Source organism: Brienomyrus brachyistius, chromosome 19 (assembly GCF_023856365.1).
Source record: "Brienomyrus brachyistius isolate T26 chromosome 19, BBRACH_0.4, whole genome shotgun sequence".
NCBI lineage: Eukaryota > Metazoa > Chordata > Actinopteri > Osteoglossiformes > Mormyridae > Brienomyrus > Brienomyrus brachyistius.
Window position 1 is genome coordinate 5,208,560 of NC_064551.1, and position 25,033 is coordinate 5,233,592.

The window sequence follows — 25,033 nt, forward strand, 5'->3', positions numbered from 1 at the left end:
TGCATGGCGTCATGTGTTATTTTTAAGCGCAGGAGATAAAAAGAGAAGAGGACGAATACGAGGGAAAAGAAGCGTGGAGCGAAGCGGAAGTGACGTCACGGGCGGTAATGTAAACTGTCAAGGATCCATGGTAACAGAGCGTGCGGCAGTGCAGCAGCCAGCAGCGCGACGCGCGCTCCAGAGAGCCGAAAGAGCCGCTGGACGCCGCTCACCTCTTCTGGCCCAAACGGCGATTAAATGTAGCCCGTCCGCAAGCTTTGCGCCGCCCGTGCTCTTCTTCAGGCAGTCGCATAGACTGGATGACTTTTTGAAGCTGGCTGGTGGATTCGTGTTTTTTTTATTTTTTGTTAATTTCAGTTTGTATTTTTAGTTACAGGAATCCGAATGCCAAAAGAATACTTTCGGTGTGTTATGCACGTAGTTAAAGGTACCATTGTGAAAACACAAAAATTGCAGCCGCAAGAATAAACATTATGGCTCGCTATTATCGTGCCGTGGGGTCGAGGACATGAAAGTCTGATCTCTCTGGTCACAGTATAATATAGGTAATTTTCGGTGTAATCTAGGTATCTCATTAGGTTTAATTCAGCTTCGCGCAAAAAATGGCTCATTTACATACCAGACGGTTTTCTTGATGCGTTTTGCTCTCACGGGCTATTAAGAGAAGAGCATTATTTGGCAAAATCTCTTTGCCGGTTTCTCAGCGGCTTGTACATTTCTGCGATAAAATCATATAGAAAGAACGTTTGAAGGATCGTGAAGATGGCGACAGGAGCGAGTTGGCAGCAGTACTACAGCCCTGCTGGCAGCGCATCCACCGGAGCAGGGAAATACACTACTGGTACATCGACCATGTCCTACCAGTCGGGCATCACCCTGGAATACACCCAAGATTTACACTTGAAAATGAGTAAGAAAATAGCACAGCTGACGAAGGTAAGTCGCGATTGCCCACGCTTGCAGCGCGAAAGCCATGGCTACGTTATGAATGAATCTCCTTGCAGTCAGGCACATCGGTACAGCAGCCGGGATGGAGATGCTGTCGCTCCCGCACATGTCAGTGCAAATGAAGTGCATGGCATCGAACGTGGCAATGCGCTTTTTTCCCAATACCGTCCCGGTCCAATGAATGGAGCCCTTTATACATACAACTCTTAATTCAAGACCGGCTCTAGGTCATGACTTCAAACAGTCTATGGACCTTAGATTTCTGACCCTCCACGCCACTCACCAGAAAGACCCTTTCTATGTCGTTACTTGTCTCTCTCTCCCCCCCAGACACAAAGATCAGTTTCTGTTTTGAATTGCCGGTAATTATGATTCGGCACGATGCTTATCTGCTTGTCAACGCAAGTGCAATGCCGTCTTATAGCACTTCTCATGTATTTATGTATGAGCTGTGCGACTGTGTGTAAATATCTAGTTGGGTGTGATGGTATTGTTAGTGCAAACAAACAGAAGATATTCCGTATGACAGCAGTATTCAAATTACCGCCCCCCCCCCCCCCCAGTCCCCACCACGTTTTGCTCAGTAGGCCTACCTGCAAGGGGACAGGAACACCGATTACACATCTGGTGCTGCAAGTATGCCACTGGCCGAGACCGGTACTTCAACAAATGAATAATCTGTTGAAATACCGTATATTAAAGAAATGAGATTCAGCACAACTGTGAAAACCGAGTTCTGTAAAGAGGAATCTGGTTTGTCCAGATAATCTAATTTAGCAATCTTAAATTCCCTTTAATCATTAATTATGGTATGACGCTCGTGCATTTTATTGGTTCTTCGTTGTCCCTTTTCAGGTTCTTCGTAACTGAAACTGCCAGTGCTTAAAAAAATGTGTGTATATGCTTGGTTTTAATGTGTTATTCCGTTTGATGGAATTTGCCTAAAATGCAGCTACAATGGTCTGAAATACATGAGATATTTTCATTACGCTTTAGTTTGTATGGATGAGCATGCAGACTGATAGAACACCAATGGCACAATACGTTTTGCCTTTAGAGTTCTGTTTTATCTAAAACAGTTCAACTTATAAGCTGTTTATGCGTGAACAGCTACCCAATTATTAAAGTGATTGAAGTTTCAAACCTTATCAGTCGCGCTTCTGAAATTTGACCTGTAGTAGCCTGTTTGTGCTAATGAATTAAATATGTTAATCACTGCCGCCTCTACTATGTATGTGTTAAGTAACCTCTAGAATTCTCTCTTTAGCGCTGTGACTCACTCCCTGTTTTCCTATTTATACCAGTTTACTATCGTCTGTTCAGTAATCCTCATGCTGAAATAGTTTAATGTTACCAGTTCCGTGCATGTTTCTTCGTTTCAGGATGTATATAACGCCGCGAAATGCAAACTACATTTATTGCCACTAGATATGTAATCAATCAGTTTAGTGTATTGCAATATATATCGTATAAACAATTATTTTAGTCTTCTGCATATTCCCCTTGAGGTGTGTATCTTAAAATAACTCTGAGCTGGGTCATTACCTTCACACATTCTAGTTGGATGTCTTTATGCACAGTCAGGACTTGATTCTCAACCAGGGTTGCAAAGGGACAGGAAATTTCCTGTAAATTTCCATGGGAAGTTAAGCTGTGGAATTTTGGAAGTATTGAACCCGTGGAACTCCGCGCGAGCTGTCAGATACGACAAAGAAAGCAAACTCTATGGACAAATCAACATAGAATATGACTTATAAGGGGTGCGTTTTGATGCAGATGCTTATTTTGGGGTGTTTTACGCACTCATAATTACTCGAAAGCACTATAATTTTACACACAATAAAATGACTATAAGTACAGTTAAGATGTTTTTTTCCAACCACGTTTAAGTTCCCTATTATAAACTAACCTGCAATTTTGCATATTTCCAGTTTACTCCCATTAATTCCTATATATTCCCATTCATTCCCAAGGAAAGTTTCCAACTCTGAAAATTCCCAGAATTTTGCAACCCTATTTTCGGCACAGATATGCCATAGTTATTAATCGCTTTAGTACACCTTACGGTATAATACCGCTTTTCACACCCAACACTCTGTCCTGATAGTCAGATCTAATCCCACTGTGGTGTTAAATAGATGGGACTCTATACAGATCTAATATCTAATGTGAGAATGGCCTGGACGTCGTGAAATGAATTTCATTCTGCCCAAACCTTGATAATCGACCTCATTATTGAGAAATAATCGTTACATTTCAGAGTTCAGGCGATACTTCAGACGTGAAACCTACTTATTACCTATACATTACCGTTGCCTTCATCGTATGTGTTTCTATAACCTTTGAATACACATTTAAGCAGTGAGACCTGCCAGGGACAGCGAGGGCTTCTCCTATGTGACAGACGTCTTATTAAACTAACCACGGAAGCTTTGCTAATCCTAAATTCCCGGTTACCACCGGCGCTGTTCCGGAGGATCCCCGCTGGAGTAATGAACATATCGTATAGTGCTCCCGTGTTCATCCCCACAATGATTCTTCATTAATGGCCCCAATAAGGGCTTAATTTACTGCGAATAATCATGTTCATCAGACAGTGCTCACTGTGAGGCATTTCCCTGCCCCGCATGGTCTTAACACTGCAAAGACGTGCCGCGACATCGTCACGTGTTATGTACGGTGTTCCTGGTACGGTTGCGTTCATGAATATTTCCAGGGAGTCTTAAATACCTGTGTCCAGTAATTATCTGTAACCTCTGAGAGAAATTACCGAATACAAATATCATCGTTTTAATTTTCTCCCAGTCCAGATATTGGAATATTAATATCACTCTGTAGGAGAGCACGTGGCTGAAGGAGGGAAAGGTGTTCATACCCTCCCCACGTGACCAGGAAATTTCCAGTAGGGGGAAGTATCGGGCATCATTTCACCAAATGCAGTAAAGCCTGCAGGGGCATCTTGGCAGGTGGGTGCATACGCTGCTCATGTGAGCACGCCGGATGCCAGCGGTGGGCAGTGTGTCCTCTGTTAAGTGTCTGGCAGGCTGGTATGGGTGTATCTGAGGACCAGGGTGCATGAGAGGGACTTAATGGCTGGAAGAATCGTGTGCTGCACTGGAGACGTCAAAAAACATGGAAAGTTAGAAACTGAACAGAATACCGTAGGTGGTCTTAATCTGATAGATTATGCTGGGTGATTGCATTTAATAATTGAAGCATGTGCAACTTAACATTAAGTGCAAATAGAAGGACCATTAATCTAATCATCAGGCAGGACAGAGTTTTGCTTTTGCTTATATTGTGTAAATTTAATTTTGGGCATTGAATAATCATTGAATTGCGCTGAGACAGAGAGAGAGAGAGAGAGAGATGTCAAATAACGTGAAAAAATCTGTAACTATGTCACGTTGAAATCTGAACACCTAAAATTTTATCGCCATCTCTTTATCTTAGGCCAGGGGCCTGTATCGTGAAGCAGGATTTCTTGCTTAGCCAGATAACTTGTTGGATTTAAGGTAGTCTGCGCTAAATGTAAGTGAATGAAGATGAAGTCCATTTAAGCTGGCTTACCTTAAACATGGTAAGTTATCCCGCTAAGCAAGAAATTCAGCTTTGTGATACAGGCCCTGCAGGTTAGGTGAGGCAGACTGTTTTGGCAGTAAGAGAAGGCACAAGGAGTATTATAAACGATAATGTGGGGGTGAAATTTTCTGGAACAGAAAGCCCAGGAACCTAGCATAACAACAGGCAGTGCGATAGTGACGGCTAGCTAATATATTAGTGTTACGGAAGACAAGCTGTGATGGTGTGGAGAAGCATCTCAGCTAACACTGGTGAGATATTTCCTGGCAATTAGGAGAACGTTCTTATGGTTAAATGTTAGATATGTGTCAAATGTAGCAGCCTAAAAGAAAGACCAATCAGCTTGCACTTTAAAATTTATTCATTGGGTTATTTTATTTGTAGCGATGTTCGAGAGCCTTTTATAGGATTCTGTATTTGTCAGGGCAGATTCATCAAAGGCAGCAAATATCAACCCGCATGCTGATCCATGATCAGATTTCCCAGCCCCAATCATAGAATTAACCTATATAAATGGGTCTTGGGTCTGCAAATGCTTAGCCTAAAACTTGTGAAATCTCAACCAATCCAAGAAGCCGACCTATGGACCATGCTTAATTTAAAATTTACTGGCACATCCAATCAGATTTGAAGATTCGGGTCATCAGTCATTCGAGAATTGGGTCATTGAAATAGTTTTTGCTGAAAAGTGTAAAAAATGTTAGATGACTATGTTAAAAGGTTCTTAATCCAGTAAATAGCAATCTGAAGTTCTGCATGTTGGCCTCACAGCTCCAGGCCTGTCACTTTAAATCCCCCCATCCATTCAGAGTTTGCATGTTCTATTTGTGTTATACAGGTTTCCTTTAGATTATCCCGATTTCCTCCCATGGTCCAAAGATACAGTTTGCTGAATTGGCTTTTTAAAATCTCCCATACTGTGTCTGTGTGTGTCTGTGTGTCTGTGTGTGTGTGCGTGCACCTGCAGAGAGCTTGTCCAGTGCTGCATGAGAGGTTAGTAAATAGATGCATGGATTTACTGGCAATCATACATTTAACTGCATTTTTTCTATTGTGTGAAACAGACCCCATTAGGCTAGAAATATTTAAAAGCCATTTAGTACACCACTGGAGCCGTGTGCTTAGTTGATGTCTGACGCCTCCTTTTTGACCCTTGACCGCAGAACGACGTTGTTCTTGTCATTTGTAAGCTTTGGGAATGGACACTTACAAGATCGTGAATCAGACGGCACCCCGTGCTTCTCCAGTACCCTCTTGATAAGATTCAGAGACTGGAAGGATCTTCTTGACAGCCTGCTTCCAATATGGGAAGCTTGAAGCAAAATGCGGCCCTTTCATTCAAAATAAGCCTGTACCTTTGCCTTCCAGGGATGGATAGTGGTGCTACTGTAGGAATATATTCTACAAGCATGTGAAAGCCTGAAAGCTTTTAAAATGCTTGAAAAAAACTGCGTGGCGCACTCAGGAGCTGATCTAACCTGCCTGATTCTTGCCCTGTACGCCGCTACGTCTTTGAGATCTTCACTACTTCGCTTGTGTGATACGTGATCCAATTTTCAGGAAGTTGTATTCTTGTCTTGTCGTAGAGCGTGAGTGCGGTCTTACTTTTTTCTTATTAGCATTTTTTGAAGCACAATTGAGGGAAACACAGATCAAAGCCCCTGTCCCAAAACAGCACATTCCCTACAATGGTGAGTAATGCAGAGACGGCACAGAGCTGCATATATTTTTTATTGTGTTAAATACGGAAATGCTGCCAAGTTCCTGCTCCGGGGACTCGTGGGGCCCAAGTTTATTCCATCTCCGTGGTAACTAAAGCAGCAAGCCAGTAACGCACTGATCGGGTTCGGCTGAGCAGGTGGGTGTTTGGGCTCCATTTTTTGAAACCCATAAGCAGCACATCTTGAATCCCTGGACACCTTTGCATAGAACGTGACATGACCCTACAAAAACAATTTGCCCAAATATGCTGCATATTCACTGCATATCCAGTGGATTGCGTTTTTAATACTATACAGTGTTTGTAATGTAGTTCTATAGTAAAAATGCATATGTATATCATGCATATCAATGTCTTTTTTTTTACCTGTGTACAGGACCTTCAAAAGGGTGTGGGGGGGGGACATTTTGCCACACCCCTACCTGTGGTAGGTGGGGGTATCCCTGGTATGTCATCCTGAAATCTGTCGTTAGCCGAGTTTACAAGGCCGGCCAAGTGTGTTATTAGTGTGTGCCCTAATCCCACTGTTAATATTGTTCTTAGTGCTTCTACCGTAAAGGCTGCCATTCGCAAGTTCTTAGCTTATCTGGGGCCCTGTGGTGCCATGGAGCAGATGGTCACGCCTGGAGCGGCAAGGCTTGGCCCCCGGTGCATTGTGGGAGGACGGTAACGACGCATCGCCGGGGAAATGTTGCGTTTACCCAGAGGACCTCTGATAAGACAGAGAAAGGGCACAGCACACCCCATAAAATCGCATTTTAGCATATGGCAAGTGGAAGCAGAAACAGGAATGAATAAAAGGTTTTCTCCTGAATGCAAATAAAGGGGATTATAATGGCCATGTCACATGCTCTGTCGTCAGGGAAACGCGTCATTAAAAGCTATGCACATACTGTACAGTATAATTCCTTATATATATACACACAATATAATTCTAATGCCGTAAAATCTCTGGATTGGGACAATCAAGACCCTACACAACTTCTAAAAAGATATTATGTAAAAGTTTTTGCATAATATATTGAAGATTGCTTTTTGCTATAATAACACCTAGTTGTTCCAGTAGCATCTCAGTTTTCATTTAGATATGCCCGCGGCTGCGTTGGGTAACGTCAGTCGTCCTACTTTTGTTCAAGTTTCTTGCGTTTATAAGCTCAGTAGTAGTCAAAGTGCCATTGCAGACGTTTACATTTAGTTTAAAATTAAACTCTCTGGTCAACTGGCATGTCATTTTCCAGTGAGGATTAAGGTGTTTTACTTTTAATTGTTAATATTTCCATAAGAAAATGGGGTAATAAGGACGTGGGAATCACACCTGCCTTTTACTTCTGATTATTACTTTTTCCAGAGCGTGATTTTTTTAATCAAAAACCTATGCAGTTTGCCTAGAAAAAAATAATCAGTTTTTATACCTACTGGTTGGCGCAGTTATTTTAAGACACTGTCTGCTAAGATTTAGCACTAACAAATTGATGAATCCTGAAGCATATCAAGAGTCGAGGATTTTTATGTCCAGGATGTTGTGGGTTCAAATCCCATGGGTGAGAGAGTAGTCATATCATCACTGGGCCTTAGATTATGGTCCTTAATCCCAATTGCTTCAGGGAAACTGGCTGGCCCAGTTTAGTGATTGTTACGTTTCTTTAATTTTTATTCAGGACACTGTTTAGTTCAAAACAACAAGCAAGTGACAAAGTACAGGAGTACAAATAATTAAACAAAATACAGTAGTATTAATAGAAATGAGTAGTACTAGGCATCAAAGTACTCGCCGAGGACAATGTTTGGGGAAAAAATGAGTAGGACTAGTCAACAAAGTTCTCACTGAGGGCAAATTACTGGAAATAATGAATAGGAGTAGCAGGCAAAGTACTCACTGAGGACACAACACTGCACAGAGTGCAGGACGCAAGGAATGCTGAACAAGGGAAGTTGTGTCATACAAAAGTACTAGACAAACAAGTACAGAACAACTGGCTAATGGAAAGGAAAATGTTATTAGCAAGGAATATTGCACTTAGCAGATTGCTAAGATTAGACTGCAGGTACTACTGGAGAGTACAGTGGTGGTGTTCTGGTACTGAGGTGGGGGAGTGGGGGGGGTGTAACTGCCCATGGCTGGATCAGTTTTAATTGGCCGTGTAAGAGAGAAAAGGCTGATGTTGCCAAATGAAAGGCTGCCTATAGGTTGCATAGGTTTGAGGTTCGAGGTTCGAATTTACGTGTGGGGTCTTGGCCCCAGTATGAATTTGCTAATGGAAATGATTTTTTCCTCATCATATGAAACAGAAGACAGCAGCGACGGCAAGCTACCCTAAGCTAAGTTCTGATGGTTGGTTGTTTTCCACCAGTTTGCGACAACGTCAGTTACATGGACGGGTTGGGTTATCAGCACTCGCTTATCATCACTTATTTCAGTCCAGATTTTCACAGCCGTGTTTTCAAAGCTGGAAACCAGATGGGAATCATTAGAGGCGGCAGCCAGCCGGCTCCACTCGCCTTTCCTCTGGTGTCCAGCATACGGCACATTTCAGGTCATTCTCACCTGTATTGAGTATTTCATCCCAATAAGCATTTGTGCAGAAACAATTTTTTTTAAGACCATTAAAAAAAGAAAAGAAAACAAATCAAAACATTTCAGCTCAGTCAGCCCAGTGACTGGCACTTGGGGAACCTCCGTGGTCTTTAAAAGGAATTGGTCACGGCTGGGTTCACCTGATTTGTGATTCTGGAGCCCTTCGGAGCATTGACATTCTGGAAGCGAGAGAGAGAGCGAAAGGAGAGAGAGGGGAAGGGAGGGAGGAGGAGAGAAAGAGGGCAAGAGAGGAAGGTGGAGAGAGAGTGCAAGAAGAGAGAGAGGGGAAGAGGGAGGGAGGTGGAGAGAGCACAAGAAAAGAGTGGAAGAGGAAGGTAGGGAAGTAGAGGGTGAGAGGAAGAGGAAGGGAGGGAGGAGGAGAGAGAAGAAGAGGGAGGTAGAGAGCGAGAGGAAGGGAGGGAGGAGGAGAGAAGAGCAGCAAGGGAGGGAGGAGGAGAGGAAGGGAGTTGGGGAAAGAGCTTGAGAGAGAGATGGGGAGAGAACGAGAGAGTGAGAGCTCAGCATGAAGCGTGACGGCGTTGATCGTAACTTTGCTGCTGTGTCTCTCCGCTCCCAACCTCCTTTGCAAATCCCACCCCCTCTGTCTGCCAGGGGGGAGGGGATTGGAGTGTCTCTGTCTCCTCCAGCTTTCAGACCACTAACTGTAACCTCATGTGGGTGAATATATGGGTGCTTTGAGGTGACGCGGCACGCATTTTACAGCTTCACCCATTTGCAGATGAATGTTTTACTGGCACCGCTAAGGTTAGTGATAGCTCACAAGGGGACAGTTGGCGAACCATTATTTTTGGAATCACAACATGACCTGCTGCCTTGAATCTGAAGATCATACATTTATTTTTAGTTATTATTTAAGTTATTATTTTGATGCATAGCTGAATCTTTTGCACAAATAAGTTTAGACAGCTTACAAATACAGTGTAGACAGTCAGCCCCGAACCCCGAACTCGACCTTCAGCCTTCATGGTACACAGTCTGTGTTGTCAGAGCTGGAACAGGTGAAAAACAGCAATGGATCTCGATTTGGGGTGGTCTTGTTCGCCACATCGTCGTTAAATGGGGCACATTTCTATTCAATCGAGCCGAACGAGTCCGACGCAATCGCCGACTCAATTCCTCCGTTGCGCCGCATGGTGTTTTCATACATTATGCTCCCACTTGGGGCGGAATGGAAAAAGCATTACCATGTGAAACAAGATAGCATAAATAAATAAATATCCCCGCTAAGTGTATGTGGGAGTAGAAGCTTCCCTAAAGCAAATTTGGGGTAAAGCCGATGCTCTCCTGACCAGCTACCAAACCACGCTAGTAATCTCATTGGCGTCATATTTGAAGGTCTCTTTCTTCATATGCAGTGTATCATCGTGTATGTTTATAATAAAGGATTCATTAACTTGTACATAAAAGTTCAGTCAGCCCTTCCAAAGCACGGGGGTTAGAGGTGCAGCCCCCCTGCGATCCGGAATGACCGCATGCAATTTTTTGGTCTCCTTGGCGAGCAAAACAACCCTGCATACGGAGCGAAAAGATACGAGAAACGTGAGGTTCAAAGGTCACTGTGAGATCGCTGCGAGACATCGCGAGAGAGGCTGCTGTAAACACGCTTGGCATCCTCCTAACTGGCACTCCACCTATATTTTATGCATTTATTAGTTACCAAACGTTTTGTGTGCCGTCTGCAGGTTTTGCAAAAGTCCCCAAAAATCCCCATTTACATTCTTATACCGACCCCGCGATGGGGAGAGTCATGAAACAGAAGGGTCAACTGCATACTACAAGATACACGTGTGTTTATGTAAAAGTATGTCCACTTCTATACTCTTGGTGCTTGTTGTGTTTTTCCCCCCACTGCCTGGCAGTGTGTCACTCCTGCTTTTCGCACTTCTGGGGGTGTGCCGAGTACCTGTACTCCCCACATACTTTGCAGCCTTTGCTGCTGACAGACTGCTTTCTCCCTATAGACAGAAATCTGGATCAGATGAGTGGCGCGGTTTCGGCATACTATTGATGCGCTTCATTGCTATATAGACCCTGACCGTGAGTTTCATTCTGCAGCATTGAATCGCAAGGATCGACTGAGCTGACTGTTGTGAATATTCATGGATATCTCGTTGCAGAGCCAGGTTCCATTTTAACAGTGCTTACAGCAACGTCGTCCCCCACACATCACATCAAAATGGACCACCCCCACCTGGGTCCCCCAATTCTGCGCAGTTTCACCGTAACTTAAATACAGCGCGGCACCACCGGAGAGTTTCTCACCGGGGAAAAGCCATTTTCGCACTCAGCAGTTGTGGTGCAAATTCAGAATCAAATTCAGAATGCAAGGAGGACAGTAGAATACGCCATTACAAAATGCTTTTTTCAGGTATAATCAGTGTACCCGCTGGCAGTAACTTGCAGGACACAGTTCTTGATGTCCTCCTAGGCTTTTATGTGGTCAGTCGTTCTGAAAGCCGACAAGGACCCAGTATTAACACAGAGGCACATGGAAGCAAGAGGACCGTGGACAAAAGGGATGACAATTGTGGACAAAGAAGTAGGGCAACCACTTCGTACAGAAAGCTATGTTCAGTGTGGTAAAGTAGCGGACCGCTCTATGTCCTAATGAAGTAGGCTGAGACAGACTGCTCTTTTAAGTATGTCCCTCACGATTTAATTCTACTTAGCTGCTATTTTGTATAACGACTCATATAAGATAAAATACATGCTAAAGATGACAGTTATGTCTTAAACATTTTAATCACCAATCAGGCTTTTAGTTGATTTAGCCTGTCGGGTACAGCTAGCGAGTGCCACTGCATTCATTAGCGGAATTATGGCTAAACATACTGATGCGTTGTTTTTAAGTCCCTTCAATTTGTCGCCTGGGCTGAGCGCGCCGCTTAGCGTCTGATCACGGCGGCTCACTGTTTCGTTATAATGAAACCCCCTCAGCGGGGAGCGGTCAGATGCTGTCGTCAGACCCCTTAGAATCTTACAGGTGTCTGCGCAGAGCTAGTGAGGTGCCGGTAACGGAAAGGTCATTGTTTTCTGGAACTGTTTTCGGAGATCCCGAAGTTCTGAATGTCATCGGGGCTAGTGGCGCTTTGCTCCGTTTCTGAGCTAACATGAAGCCGTCCATTCTCCTCAGGGTGCCTAACCCCTGCCCGATTTAGGCTGCTTTCATTTTCTACGATGTAACCCACACCTCTGAATTCTCCTGTCCTCCCACATGACGCCGCCTGGCTGTCGATTTTTATCAGTAACGTAAGCAAGGCGAACGCCGATTCATTCAAGGAGCGTTTTGTGATTTAATGGGATCCTTGCATACTGTACGGGTTCTCCTGCTGAGTCCTCGGAGTTCCATGCCTGCCCTGCACCAGTAGCTGTCTTGTCTGTACGGTGGTCGCTTCCACGAAGATTAAAATGCTGAGAGCAATTCGTACCCCAGATATGACTCAATGCCAACGGGAGAACGCAGCGAGACATGTGATCAAAGAGACGTCTCATTAAAAATGGCCAGCCTGCACGGCACCAGCGGAGAGCTGAGTTCACCATCACGCCGCCGGTCGGTGTAACCCATGCTGGCACCTGTTTTACGGGGTGGATAACAAGCTGGCGAAAGGGAAGCTGTCGTTTAAGCCCCAAGCCGATCCAAGCAAGATTAAATGAGCTTGTATCAGTTTATCAGAGATAAGGTGTCTTCCTGACTGGGAAGAATGGACCAAAGCCAGGACCATGTGTTCTATGTTCACGTTACGGACCTGGCTGCGAACAGGGCACACCAGACAGGGCTATATTATCCACAAGCTGGGTATTATTGTTTGGTTGTTATTGTTACAAGATGCTTTGTCCAAAGCTGCTTAGTTACGATGCTTCACTCAGCAGGGTTTTCACCTGGAACAGGATAAGAGCAACCTCAAGGACACAGCTGGATGCACAGCTGGGCCTTTGACGTCCATCTCCCAGCCTGGCCTGCTGGGCCACCTGCTCGCTGGCGCCACCCTACCATTTCCCCGAGTCTCCTCACGTTACCCAGTCTTCCGAAAAGCTCATAAGAGAGACACAGCTGTACGCCGCCCTACTCGGTGCCCCCCCCCCCCCCGGATTCCAGTGTGAACCACACTGTCACATTTCCACATCCCATTTGCTTTTGCAGTGTTTCAGCCTGGCCAATAAAGGGCAGCCTCGCATCTCTACACGTCTTGCACCCGGGGAGCTCGGCTTCACCGCTGCGGGCTCTACGTGTTGGTAGAGGCAGAATCCCGAAAGAGAATACCATGTAGTCATGTAATGAGCGCTGACTCCTATGCCCTCTGGGATACGCGCCAACGCAAGAGTGAATACTCAAGATGTCTACAAAAGGAGAATTTCTGCTCTCTCAGCAAGTCTTTACAGATGAAGAAAAGGGATTCCACAGCACAGCCTCCCACTTCCTCATTTCACAGTGTCATACCGAGATTTTTAGATTTCACACTCCACCCCAAAGAACAGCGAGTTTTACGTTCTTGTTGACTGGGGTTAAGACTGGAGGACACACAGCCATCAACTCTCCACCCTAAATAATAAAGCACATTAACTGTAGCCTCTGTCCATCTCCAGATATGTGGATTCATTATCAGATGGAGGAGACCCTGAGGATTTAGGACGGAGCCGTCCTTGCACCCCGTGCCAGTTAACTAGCTTCTCCCATGCAATTTCACAGCTGGATGACCAGGAGAGCAGTGGAGCAGCATCCCATTGATCATGCCGTGCGGGAGGTGATGCGTGGCAGGGCGTAGGGGCTATGTGCAGTTGCATCATCCTGAATGCTTATCTGGGCTGCAGACCCTGCAGACTTAAAACCGCCTGCTGCTCCTTAGCACATCTGGTGGCGACGCTCCAGTGAGACGGCCTGCGTTTTTCCGCATCCAGTTGCAGCCGTGTGTGTCTGTGCAGACGAGTGGAATGAGAGGAGGAGAGAGCTGGCAAGCCAAGTGGGGAGGGTCCATCTTCGCGCCGACAGCACCATGAACGACAGCTTGAGAAGGCGGCGCCGGGCCTTCAAGGGGAAGAGAAAACAAACAAACGGAGCGAGAACGACGCCAAACCAGTCCATTTGATGGTAGCACACACAGGGATCTTCCATAGAGCTTACTTTTGGCGACACACTGCCGTTTCTGGTCTTGCTGCAAACTCATTTACGTGCTTCTTCTCCCTCACGCAAGTGACACAGTCAGAACTGCCCTGCAACTTGGTTTTGTAGCAAATAAGTAGAGTATAAATAAGTTACATATTTATATTTGTGCATAAAAGAAGAGTAATGTTTTCTTTAGAAAGGTTTTTTTTTGATTAAATGAGAACAGGCTGAGAATGCTGCCCCCCCTGCCCCCCCAGGCCAATGACTCTATGTCCCTCCTCCTCCTCTCTCCTTTTCGATCTCCATCTGTCTACACCTCTCGATCTCTCATTCTAATCACCTCACTCATCCATCTACTACCTTTCACTTTCTTCACTCCTCTTTCTCATTCACTCGCTCTCCTTCCCTGATCTACTGTCTCCCCTTTTACACCCCCCCCCAACCTAACTTCTACGCAGTGCTGGCTTCCCCTGCAGCCGGGGATTAATCCCGCTGCACTCTGAGCTGGAAATATAGGCCATGCTCTTTTGATCATGACGGTGCTTAATAAGCCATGTGATCGGCCGCCGTCGTTTATTCCACCCCTGGGCTGGGGGGGGGTGGGGGGTGACTGCACAACTGAGAGATGTGCTTTGGGGTGGATGGATCGCAGTGCCTGTAGGACGCTTTTTGTTTAAGCTGTTTCAGACATTTCAGTGCTTGTTAGCTGTTATGTTGGTGGGAAAGCCTGGATTACGAAGAGCTTGGGCTTTGCATTAATCAAAAGTGGGGTTGTAGGCTTTGGGTCACGTATTGGGCGGCTCTCCTGATCGATCGATGAGTGGAAAACAGGGAAGCTAATTATCTCTAAAAAAAAGAAAGTGATTGGACTTCAAAAGAAGGTTGAGACAATTGCTGATAATCGAAGGCTAATGCAACCAGGAAGAGTGTTATAAACGGAGCCATGTTGTTATACATGCCATTGGCTCACCGTGGCACATAATTCCCGTGTCTTATCAGTCTTAAACGTATGAATAAACAAGGTGACATAATTTAGCAACAGCCTTGGAAGGCGGAACACTGGTTCAAGGTAACGTGGTGCAGAAGTAACCATGTCCGGTTACCATGGCAACTGTCCCTTTTCATTGTTAAGTTAGATGTGCCAATCACAACAGCAAGCAAGTGCCCAAGTTCTCTAATTTCCACGCTGTGCTGTGCAATTACCATCCACCCACGCGATACTAAATATACTGAACATATGAAAGCCTTACATTTCATTTAGTTCGTGTCAAAGATCCGCGGCTCCGATGGAAGGAATCCAAACGTGGTACGTTTTCTGGGAATGAGCAGCTGAATGCGTCATCTTCGTGAATTTACAGGCAGTCACGCCGCGTATGATTTGCCAGCCAGCGGTTGCTATCAGATGTTTTCGGTTCTTTGGTTTCCATTAAGCGTCGGCTGACAGGTCTCTCCCATTTTTAGAGAGGCGCTTGGGGTCAAACTCTGGTCACCGGTACTACGCTTTGCCTCTGACCCGGCCACCTTCCTGTGCATGCGGACTCCTCTGCACAGTCTGCAGCCTGTCTAGAACTCCTTCTGTGTTTCGGTGTATTACCTGTTTGTAATACTTTTTGGGATCTGGGGAAGAAAAGGCCTGTCCATTCCTGCAGCAGGTCAGTTTATGTACCTTCTGCATTTTCTGCTCCTTTCAAAGATCTTAGACCCTGTAAACCTTCCATTAATTAAGTAAATGGTTCTGTTAGAATGAAATCCTATGTATGCACTGATGACTTGCCCTGTGGTTTAGACTGGTATTTCTGTAGTGTGGACTATATTTAGTAACCTTTGATAATTGTCTCTAGTCTGTCGCCTCCCTGTTGTCATCCAGTCTCGATGAGGAATGAGGTATTTACAACATGAATTGCGTAAAAGTAAGGTTTGAACCTAGAGAACCGTATCTTTTTTTCCCAGAGACATTTGGCTCTCTGTCAGGGCGCCGAGCCGAGCTTTCAGTCCGAGCGTGGCCGGGTACACCGTCCCACTGCGTGTTTCATCCGGAGCTCTCAGTGAAAACGGAAGATCAGAGTGGGGGGGGGGGCGTGGGCTCCTCCGGCCACCTGCCCAGCTGAGTTCAGCACCGCCAGAGACTTGTCGTCGACAGCCTACCCCTCGCCTGATTGTGGGATGATTTTTTATTTTTGTTCTCAAGTGATTGTGAGGCACCTCACAAAAATACTCTCCTCATGCCACTAGAGAGTCTGCCAGCAGCTGCAGAGATACTGTGAGAATCTCAAGCAAGACGAAAGAAAGTTTATGAAAGTGAACTAATTGATATGCAGGTGTAGAGACTTCATATATAACTTATTGTACTAGCTTTGAAAATGTAAAAAACGGACTTTCTGGGCTTTTGGTGCAAATGGAAGAGCTCATTTCTTTCTAAGGAGAACCTAGTCCCTTATCAGTATATAAGAAGTGCTATATAAATATCACAGAAGCTGTAGGTTTTTATTACGTGGTTCTTAGTTGTCGTAAATAGGTGCTGTTGGAATGACCCCAGAAGCTTTGGAGCAACTCTCGGAGGTCCCGAGAGCACACAGGTGTTCCACACCAAACATGAAAACAGCACCAATTAAAATGTCCTCAATTACAGAGTATTTACAAAATATACCCATATGTAATGCTCAACAGAAAGCTTACAACTTAATCCCATTTGCAGATCAGTCAGAAAACGACAGAAGAAAAAAAAAAAGCTAAATGCTGCACTGTCCTCGTAGATGATTTTGTCCATCTAAACGTGACTCTTTGAAGAGTGAAACTTGACAAAAAAAAAAGGTTCCTGTCCTTCCCCAAAGGCAGATGCCCACTTCAAAGGCAGCCAGGCAGGCTGTCTCGCTTCCCAAAGAAGCATCATTAGCTTGTAGAGCCATAAACACCAGCCTGTTCCGTCTCGCCAGGAGGCTGCGTCTTTTTCTGCTCATTTCTTTGACCCCCGTGCATCAAAACATTCCCTCCAATCTCATTTCCAATCAGTGCTTTCAAAAAAAGAAGGGCTGATAAGGAAGACCAGTCTCTAGTCTGGTTTCAGGGTCAAAGAGATGTTTCAAAAGTAGTTTTTAGGTACCAAGCCAGTGTAAAGCAGGTGGTTTGTGCTTATTTGTGGTTCATAATGATTTTAAGGCAGAGGTGGGCAGTCTTATCTGGAAAGGGCTGGTGTGTATGCAGGTGGCAGGGTCAGCCCCTGTTGTCCCACTCTGTCCCTTCCCCGTTTAGCCAGCAGGTGTTGCTGGTCATCCCATCCCCCGTGTTATCAGTCTTTGTGTCTTCCCCTGCTCCCTGTCGGCCGCATAGCTGAACTTGTTGAGCTTGCGGTTGTCTGTGAACCCCTCTGTCCTGTGTTCAAAGCCCATTTCCTCTGTGTTTGTATTTTATTCCCTAGTGTTTCATTTTTATGAGTTTTTCTAGATCTTGTGTCTGGTGATTTTGTAGTTGGTTTTGGTTTCGTTCCTTGTGCCGCTGCTTGTGTTTTTATCTGTCTAATTCCCCATTCCCCATCTGTTTCACCGTTCCTAGCTTAGTTTTTACGTTTCCCTGTTTTAGTTCCTTTGAGTTAGTTTCATCTATGCCCTGTTTTCCCAGTCTGTTAATTAGCCTCACTTGTCCAGTGTTAGTCTCCGTACCCCTTAGTATTTTAGTCCCTTCTTCTGTTCTCAGTTTGCTAGTGGTTCGTTGTTTGTGGTGGTGATTAGTATCAGTCTGTTGATTGTGAATGTTCTGATTCTATTAGATGTATGTTCAGCTTACCTGCCTGTTTGTAATTAGTCTTATTTATCCCAATTTACTTTTGACCAATCGTGGTCCTTTGTTTTGTTGGTGTTTTTTTTGTGTTTTTTTAGTTCAGTTAATAAATCCTATTTGTCCTTTGAGCTGCTAGTGGATCATCCACCATTTGTGCCTGTACCATGCCTCGTCCCCGCTCAAAACCCACCCGGATCCTTGACAGCAGATTTTTGGGATAACCTGTAGGTCAGCTGTTCAAACCCAGGTGTGAGGACTCTTCAGCCAATCAGTCCTCTAATTAGTAATCTATTTAGGGAGGTGCAGCGAAAACCCATATACACAGTGGCCCTTTCTGGATAAGATTGCCCGCCCCTGCTCTAAGGTATTATCCGAGTAACACTTCCTCTGTGCATGCTTGCTAATTGTGTTTAACGGTTGGGGGTGTTCAGGGGGGAGGTCGTCGGGTTTTGAAGCGGCTGTTGTAGTGCTGACACCAAGCAGCATGATGAGAGAATTCAGCTCTCTGGTCGGCCCATTTGCCACCAGAGAAGGATGAAGCCAAATGAGAATAGTGTCTCTTTGATGCATCTCTTAGAGGCTGTCAGGGTATTTCCCCAGAGCGCAAGATGGGTGGGCTATGTTACAGGAGGGCTGTTATGGTTCTTGGAGACCTGGACTTCAAAGCGATCGTATTACTGCGATGCTCCAAACAGCCCTGCATTATCGAAGGGATGCAGGGCTTTTGCAAAGCTTCATGCAGGTGGGAAATGTTATGGAAAGGTTATCACAACTTTCCATGGTGGGCTTTGTATGCCGTTATCAAGCAGGGCTATCACCTTTCTTCAAGGGTCGAGCCGGGTGACATCCTGTAAAGGTGGTATGTATTACATTAGCAGAACGGTGCTTTATAAAAACACATATTCGTTGTTGTGATAACTGATAACAGTGAAAAGGATATGCCATGCCCTAGAGTTTATGTTTACAACTATTTGTTTAGCAAAATAAATAAATTTGCAGTTAAACATAATTCACAACCATGCAGCTGTCGTGCAGTTTGGAGCAAGCGTAAATTTCCATGCAAGGCAACACGGTGATGTGAGTCATTGAATTCGTCCTAGTAAATGTTCCAGAATATCAATTAATCAGATGCTCTTTGGTTCTTCCAGAAAGCCAGAGTTATATAATCCTGAGCAGAGGCCCAACCTTAGCCTTGCGGGATTCAGGAATCAGTGCTGCTGACAGTTTTGAGAAATGGTTGAATGTTGAACCTTCCTCGGTGAACCTCAAATTTGGGATATTTTCTTACAGGCCTCTCACTGCCTCCCTCTTTGCCTTGAAGATGTCAGCAAGTTTATTTAATTTTTTTAAGTTCTGTGGTCTATATCTCATGCTTTGACATGCATACTGACCTCCTCCTTGGGATAAGCTGTTCAGTTCTATAGGGTTAGGGTAGAGAATGCTTTTTGCATTAAATATATCCTATGGTTCGAAATTCAAACTTGCAGACAATAATTCTCTTGCTATATCCTGATGCCAGTTCAGTATTTTAATCGCTATTGCAACCAACTGAATAGGAATTCGACTTGAATGGCGTGGTCTGGATGAAATGGTGATGAGTCTGAAAGCATGTATGACGCGAAGCAGCTTGTTCCCTTAAGATTCGTTGATAAAGAACATAGTGTAACAGATTCATCTCTTGCCACCTCAGCCTTGACTGCCACAGTTAATGTTTATTCAGAGAAACATCTCGTTTAGTCATTGCACATCTTCAGCCAAGGTCAGAGCTCAGCTGTCTTGGAGCCTGGGACCAGTGAATGCCTCATAATTAATGATCACACAGATGACACTTGCTAGAAGTTTCTCTGAAGTCTGCTAAATTAGTATTGGCAAGCAGAAGCTGCATGAATATCTGTAACTAGTTGGCATAATGCAGCTGGACTACCAGGGAACCACTAATCCTAGTTCTAAATCGTGAACTCAACCATTTTCCTCCTCTTATGCAAAGCTGTAGAAGGCGTTCTTTGGGAGTGCTGGATTTTGAATATGTAAGATCATTTTTGCCTATGAATTTCCTTTCAGGCTGGGATGTCCTTTGCCACTAAGGGGAAGAAGTGGTATTTAATTAACTTGGTCTACATTTGAAGCCCTGCTGCCTGCAGTTAGTCTCACAGAAGCTGTTTTTGTGAATCCAAAAGAGGGAATAATACACCCCTGCCTCTGGATCCTTTATACCACTGTTCCAAATTTGCAGGTATAGGTGATGAGGCGATGGAACAGTGATCGAAGGGCTCGGCCAATGAATGAGTGACCTAGTTAACATTAATTTCTTTCATAAAGGAAGCAGAGGATTCCTTTCTTGTCCCGTTTCTTGACGAAGGCTGCGGGTAGACGATTAAGAAAATCTTTTGTCCAGGGTCCAATTTTGTGTAGAGACTCAAATTTCAGGAGAACGGTTTCATTGTGATATTTTGCTGCATTCCTCATCCGCCATGATGGGGTTGGAGCTAATCCTTGCTATAAAAAAAAAAAAACATACCTCAATTCTCTTTGGGAATTCAGCTTTGAATCCAGCTTGAGGCCAGAGGTTTTAGCATCAAAGCAGAGTTCATATTTCATTAGGATGGTGTTACTTGTTTAGAACCAGGGTCTGAAATGTTTGCTTATATTATGTCATGTATTAAAAAGAAGAGCAAGCCGTAGGCAATGCGGGGTTTATTTTGGGCTCAGAAAGCAGGGTCTTCACTCCACTTCAGTGTCAGCGCTCAGAAACATCACAGGAGTGATGCAGATATCAATACACGCTGATCGATGTCTACCCCATGGCCCAGCCTGTGCATGTGACTCATCATGAAACATTGAGTGGAGGAGATCAGAGGGCACCTATCGCAGCGGGCTGCCACGTAGCATCATTAAAAACCCTCCTTGAGCTTTCTCAGTCTCTGTTCCCGCTTCTGGCTGTGATGTAAGAGCACCGTGGTGACAGACACATGTTCTGATGCCGACAGCCCCAATATCTGGGGGCCGAGGTGAAGGAGGCCGTTGGTGAATACATGCGGTTCAATGGATGGTGAAGGCCTGATCCTACATTCGGCCCATCAGGAACCTTCAGCAGCTCACAGGTTCGGTGTGAGGCTCCAAACCCAACCACGCAGCTTTGGTGAGCATCAACATGAGCAGATCTTCTCCATTAGGGATGCACATTCCTGCTCCTGGAGATCTACCACATTGTTAACATAACTGGCTCTGATACTGAGGTGCTACTGAAGGGCCTGATTATCTGTGTCAGGCGTGTTAAATTAGTGCTGCACCTAAGCTCTGCGGGGTGGTAGAGAGGAGCAGGAATGAACAGCCCTGATCTAGATTGTAACAGACTCAAGGAAACTGCTAAGCTATGCTGAGGCAGCATTTGCCCAGACTGCTCGACCTCCCTGTCCTTATTTTATAACCATGGGGGCTGTTTTGTGGGACATACTGTGGCTTACGCATATCCTGAGCAGAAGCTGCCAGACCTTCTTGCCGTTCCACCTAGCTACCTTAGCAATGTTTTAAATGACCCAGTTGAGGCACTAATGAACTCTCTGCTTCTGGGTCAGTTTTGAAAGCTGTCCTTATTAAACAGACTCTCCATCTGCTCACCAAGACCCAGGCCCAAGATGCGGCATACATCGCCTGCCCACATGGCTGCTAGATCAGGTAGATCCCATCTGTGCTGTACACGTGCCGCGTGGATTTGTGCTGAACTTGGGTCATGTAGCAACAGGGAGTCGGTTCTTAACCTGGTCTTTTCAGTTAGGGGGGTGGGGAGGGGTTAGCAAAACTCCTAGATGTTGAGCTTCTCCCTTGACTCGACCAAACACACTTGATGAACATTCTTCCAGTTGACCTTTCGAGGTCTCTACATATTGGTTGATGAGTTAAAGCCTTTTACATTTTGCTTCCCAATGTCTTTGTCAGTTCTATGGTGACTCAGTGTTTTTGGCTGATATTTTCAGAACTGGAGAGGTTCAAATTCTACCTTTGCTGTGTGTGTAGAGTATTCCCAGGTTTTCTGCTACTTTTAGGTGAATTGATATTTCATTTGGCTATAGTGTGTGTGCGTGTGCCTGTGTACCTGTGTGCTCTCTGATGCACTGGCTTCCCATCTGTGATTTCTATGAATTTTCACAGAAAGGCTCACTGGAGGTCTAGTGGCCGATTCCTAAAGACCCATCTGTCTACAGAAAATCTCGCCATAATTGTTTGCCTACTTAGGGATTGCCTTAACACTTCACTCAAATCCTCACCTCTTCCCATCTTCTCATGGAGGGAGACCCAGCTGTAATCTGCACAGTGTACCTAGAAGTACTTGTTTCAAAATCACGTAATGCTAGCTAAGTAACAGGAAAGGCTTTGCAATGAGGTTGCTGCATTATACACAGTAAGGCTTGTTTCTGTGTTTAATGTATATCCGATATCATATTTCATCCTTAATGAGGATTTCTTTGGTGCTCTGTGAGGAAGCTGTTCTTGATTTATTCAAAATTTGAGAATATGCTGCTTACTGTTTGGCATAACTGAAATTAAAGTCTTCAGTGTATTTTTTAAAAACGGTCATTGCATTTCCACACAACAGTACTGTATTAATATACTGTAGTTTTGGTTGGATGAGAGATTTGGAAAATGGTTGGCGGGGCCAGATATCGGTTTCTTTTCAGCCAGCTATTAATAATCCATTCATATTTCCTGTCAGAAGTCGACTTCCCTTCCTGTGACCTCAGGAGCCAATCACAGCTCTGGGAGTTGTTGGCTTATTTTCACATTCGCATGGTTGATTAAGACCAAGCAAAATGTGTGTAAATATGACTCAGTTTGTGTCCTTGAGGATTAGTCACAAGATTGTAGTAACAACTTTGTGAAAATTTTGGTCATTTCTTTCCTTAATGAAATGCCATAAAATCACTCACACACACACACACACACACACAGCATTTTATAACACCTTAAGTGTGAACAGCCCACAAGAGATTTAAGACAAACCCAGCATGCCTCATGGAATTTAGTCCAACAAATGGGCGTTCCAGTGGTTCAGTTGGTTGGTCTGCTACCTCACACACCTCTAGGCTTGTGGGCTCTAGGTCTGCTGTCTCTCTGGGGATTTACCATCTTTTTGCATCATGTGGGTTTTTTCGCCACAGGTAAATGTACACTTTGAGGAACTGGCATCCCATTTGGCTTGTACCCCTGCCTTGTGCCCTTTGCTAGCTGGGATAAGCTCCGTGACCCTAACCAGAATAAGCGGTTAGAAGATGAATGGGTCCAATGGCATGTATACACCTCTGGAAATAAAGTGCTCTAATGGAAAAGTTCTTAGAAGTATAGGCTGTTTACCAAGATGCTGAAAGTGTGTTAGACTCGGTCTTACTCTTTATCTGTGTTTATCGCTCCTGCAATCAAGGTGCATTTCATAATTTAGCAAATGCCGTGCTTATAATAACTCCAATTAGTGCCAGCTCTCAACTTCATTAAAATCCATTACTACATTTTAATGCATATTCAGCAGTTGAAAATGGTTTCATTTTTATGTATGTGTGTGACGGTTTAATACATATCTCAGTTAAGAAGGGAGGCAACATCCACTTCATCACAGACCTGGAGGAGATTTACCAATAAAATGTGCAGTGCAACATTTTAGAGGTGTTTGTGAGACCGGAGTGCTTTAGTTGGAATCGAGTTAAGCCATGGAGGATGATGGGTAACTTTACCTGTCTAACGTCAGCTATTATATAGACGAAGCTACAGTGAAAGTCATATTGTTCACAGTCAGTTAAATTAATTCCTCTAGTGTTCATTACACCCAGTGTAGCAGCTAAACTGAAAAGCATTTTGTTTGGCTGAATAATCTATAGCCCGTCCTGTCTAATCATCTGAAGAAAAGCGATGATTGTCCCTCCATCACTCTGGTCATGATGCTTTATTTTATATAAATACAGCTACATTACTTCTTTTCACATGTTACAGTGTATGTCTGACAGGAGAGTATGGACAAAAGTATTGGGACACCTGGCCATTACACCTACAGGGAATTTTATGACATTCCATTCTAAATCCATAGGCATCAATATTGAGAGTTGCTACCCCCTTTTCAGTTATAACAGCTGCCACTCTTCTTGGAAGGCTTTCCACAATATTTTGGGGGGCGTTTGTTTGCCCATTCATCCAGAAGAGCATTTGTGAGGTCAGGCACTGATGACAGATGTGAAGGCCTGACTCAGAATCTCTGTTCTAGTTCATCCCAAAGGTTTTTGATGTAGTTGAGGTCAGGGATCTGTATGTGCCAGTCAAACTCTTAAACACCAAACTCACCCAATCATGTCTTTATGGACCTTGCTTTATTTATTAGGGCACACTCATGCTGGAACAGAAAAGGGCCTTCCCCAAACTGTTGGAAGCATAGAATTGTCCATATTGTCTTGGCATGCTGAAGCATTAGGAGTTCCCTTCATTGGAACCAAGGGGTCTATCCCAAACCCTGAAAAACTACCCCATACCATTATTTTTCCTTCATCAGACTTTACAGTTTACCCAGACTCGTCCACCATACTGCCTGACAGAGAAGCATGATGTTTCACTCCACAGAACACAGTTCCACTGCTACCAGTGCCCAGTGGCGGCTTGCTTCACACTGCTTCATCCAACACTTGGCATTGCACTTGGTGATGTGAGGCTTGCAGGCAGCTGCTCAGCCATGGAATCCCATTCCGTGACGCTCCAGGTGCACAGTTTTAGAGGCGTTGCTGAAGAGCCCAATGGTGATTTGACTAATCTGACAAGTATGGGACCAAAACCAGCAACATTCTGAGTACAGGCTCATAGGTTTATGCCCTGGGTAGAGTGTACAGAATGTTCTGGTGCTGGGAACTCACTAACAGCTAGCGTGACCAATGCACCAGGATCCCGTGTTAAACCTGATTGAGTGCCGTTTATACAACCTCTGGTCTGATGACCGTCGTCAATCTCACCAAATTGATAATAAAGTGGCATTAATGACCGACCCTGTGACGGGGGGCAAAGTGGTTAAAGCCCCAGACTCCCAGTGCCTGGGTGCATGAACAGGGTGGAGCTTGGATATATTTACAAACCCGCATACCGACTCCCACCCCCACGACAGCTTCCCTCATGTTCGCAGCGAGTCTGATTCTATTCTGCTCCTCTGGTGCGATTTTCAGGCGACTGTCTCAGTTTTTCTGAGAGCGTTTCAGTATTTAGCTGAATGGTGGCCTTCATGACTGGGAATATTGATCAGACCCGGAGGGAACCCGACAACAAAACAGCCCAGCTAGAAATAAACGGG

At 44.7% G+C, this 25,033-nt stretch overlaps 1 protein-coding gene across 2 annotated transcripts in view; it reads left to right on the top strand.

Annotated features, from left to right (window-relative positions):
• The first annotated feature begins 80 nt into the window (after positions 1-80).
• Positions 81-25,033, top strand: part of fam184ab (family with sequence similarity 184 member Ab) — a 75,873-nt gene continuing 50,920 nt past the window's right edge. Inside the window, exon 1 of one of the 2 annotated variants that reach the window (XM_048986403.1) lies at positions 81-936. In XM_048986403.1, coding sequence (XP_048842360.1) covers positions 763-936 — 174 coding nt within the window. In that variant the 5' untranslated portion in view covers positions 81-762. The remainder of the gene's footprint in view (positions 937-25,033) is intronic. The other variant, XM_048986404.1, reaches the window with a different exon arrangement.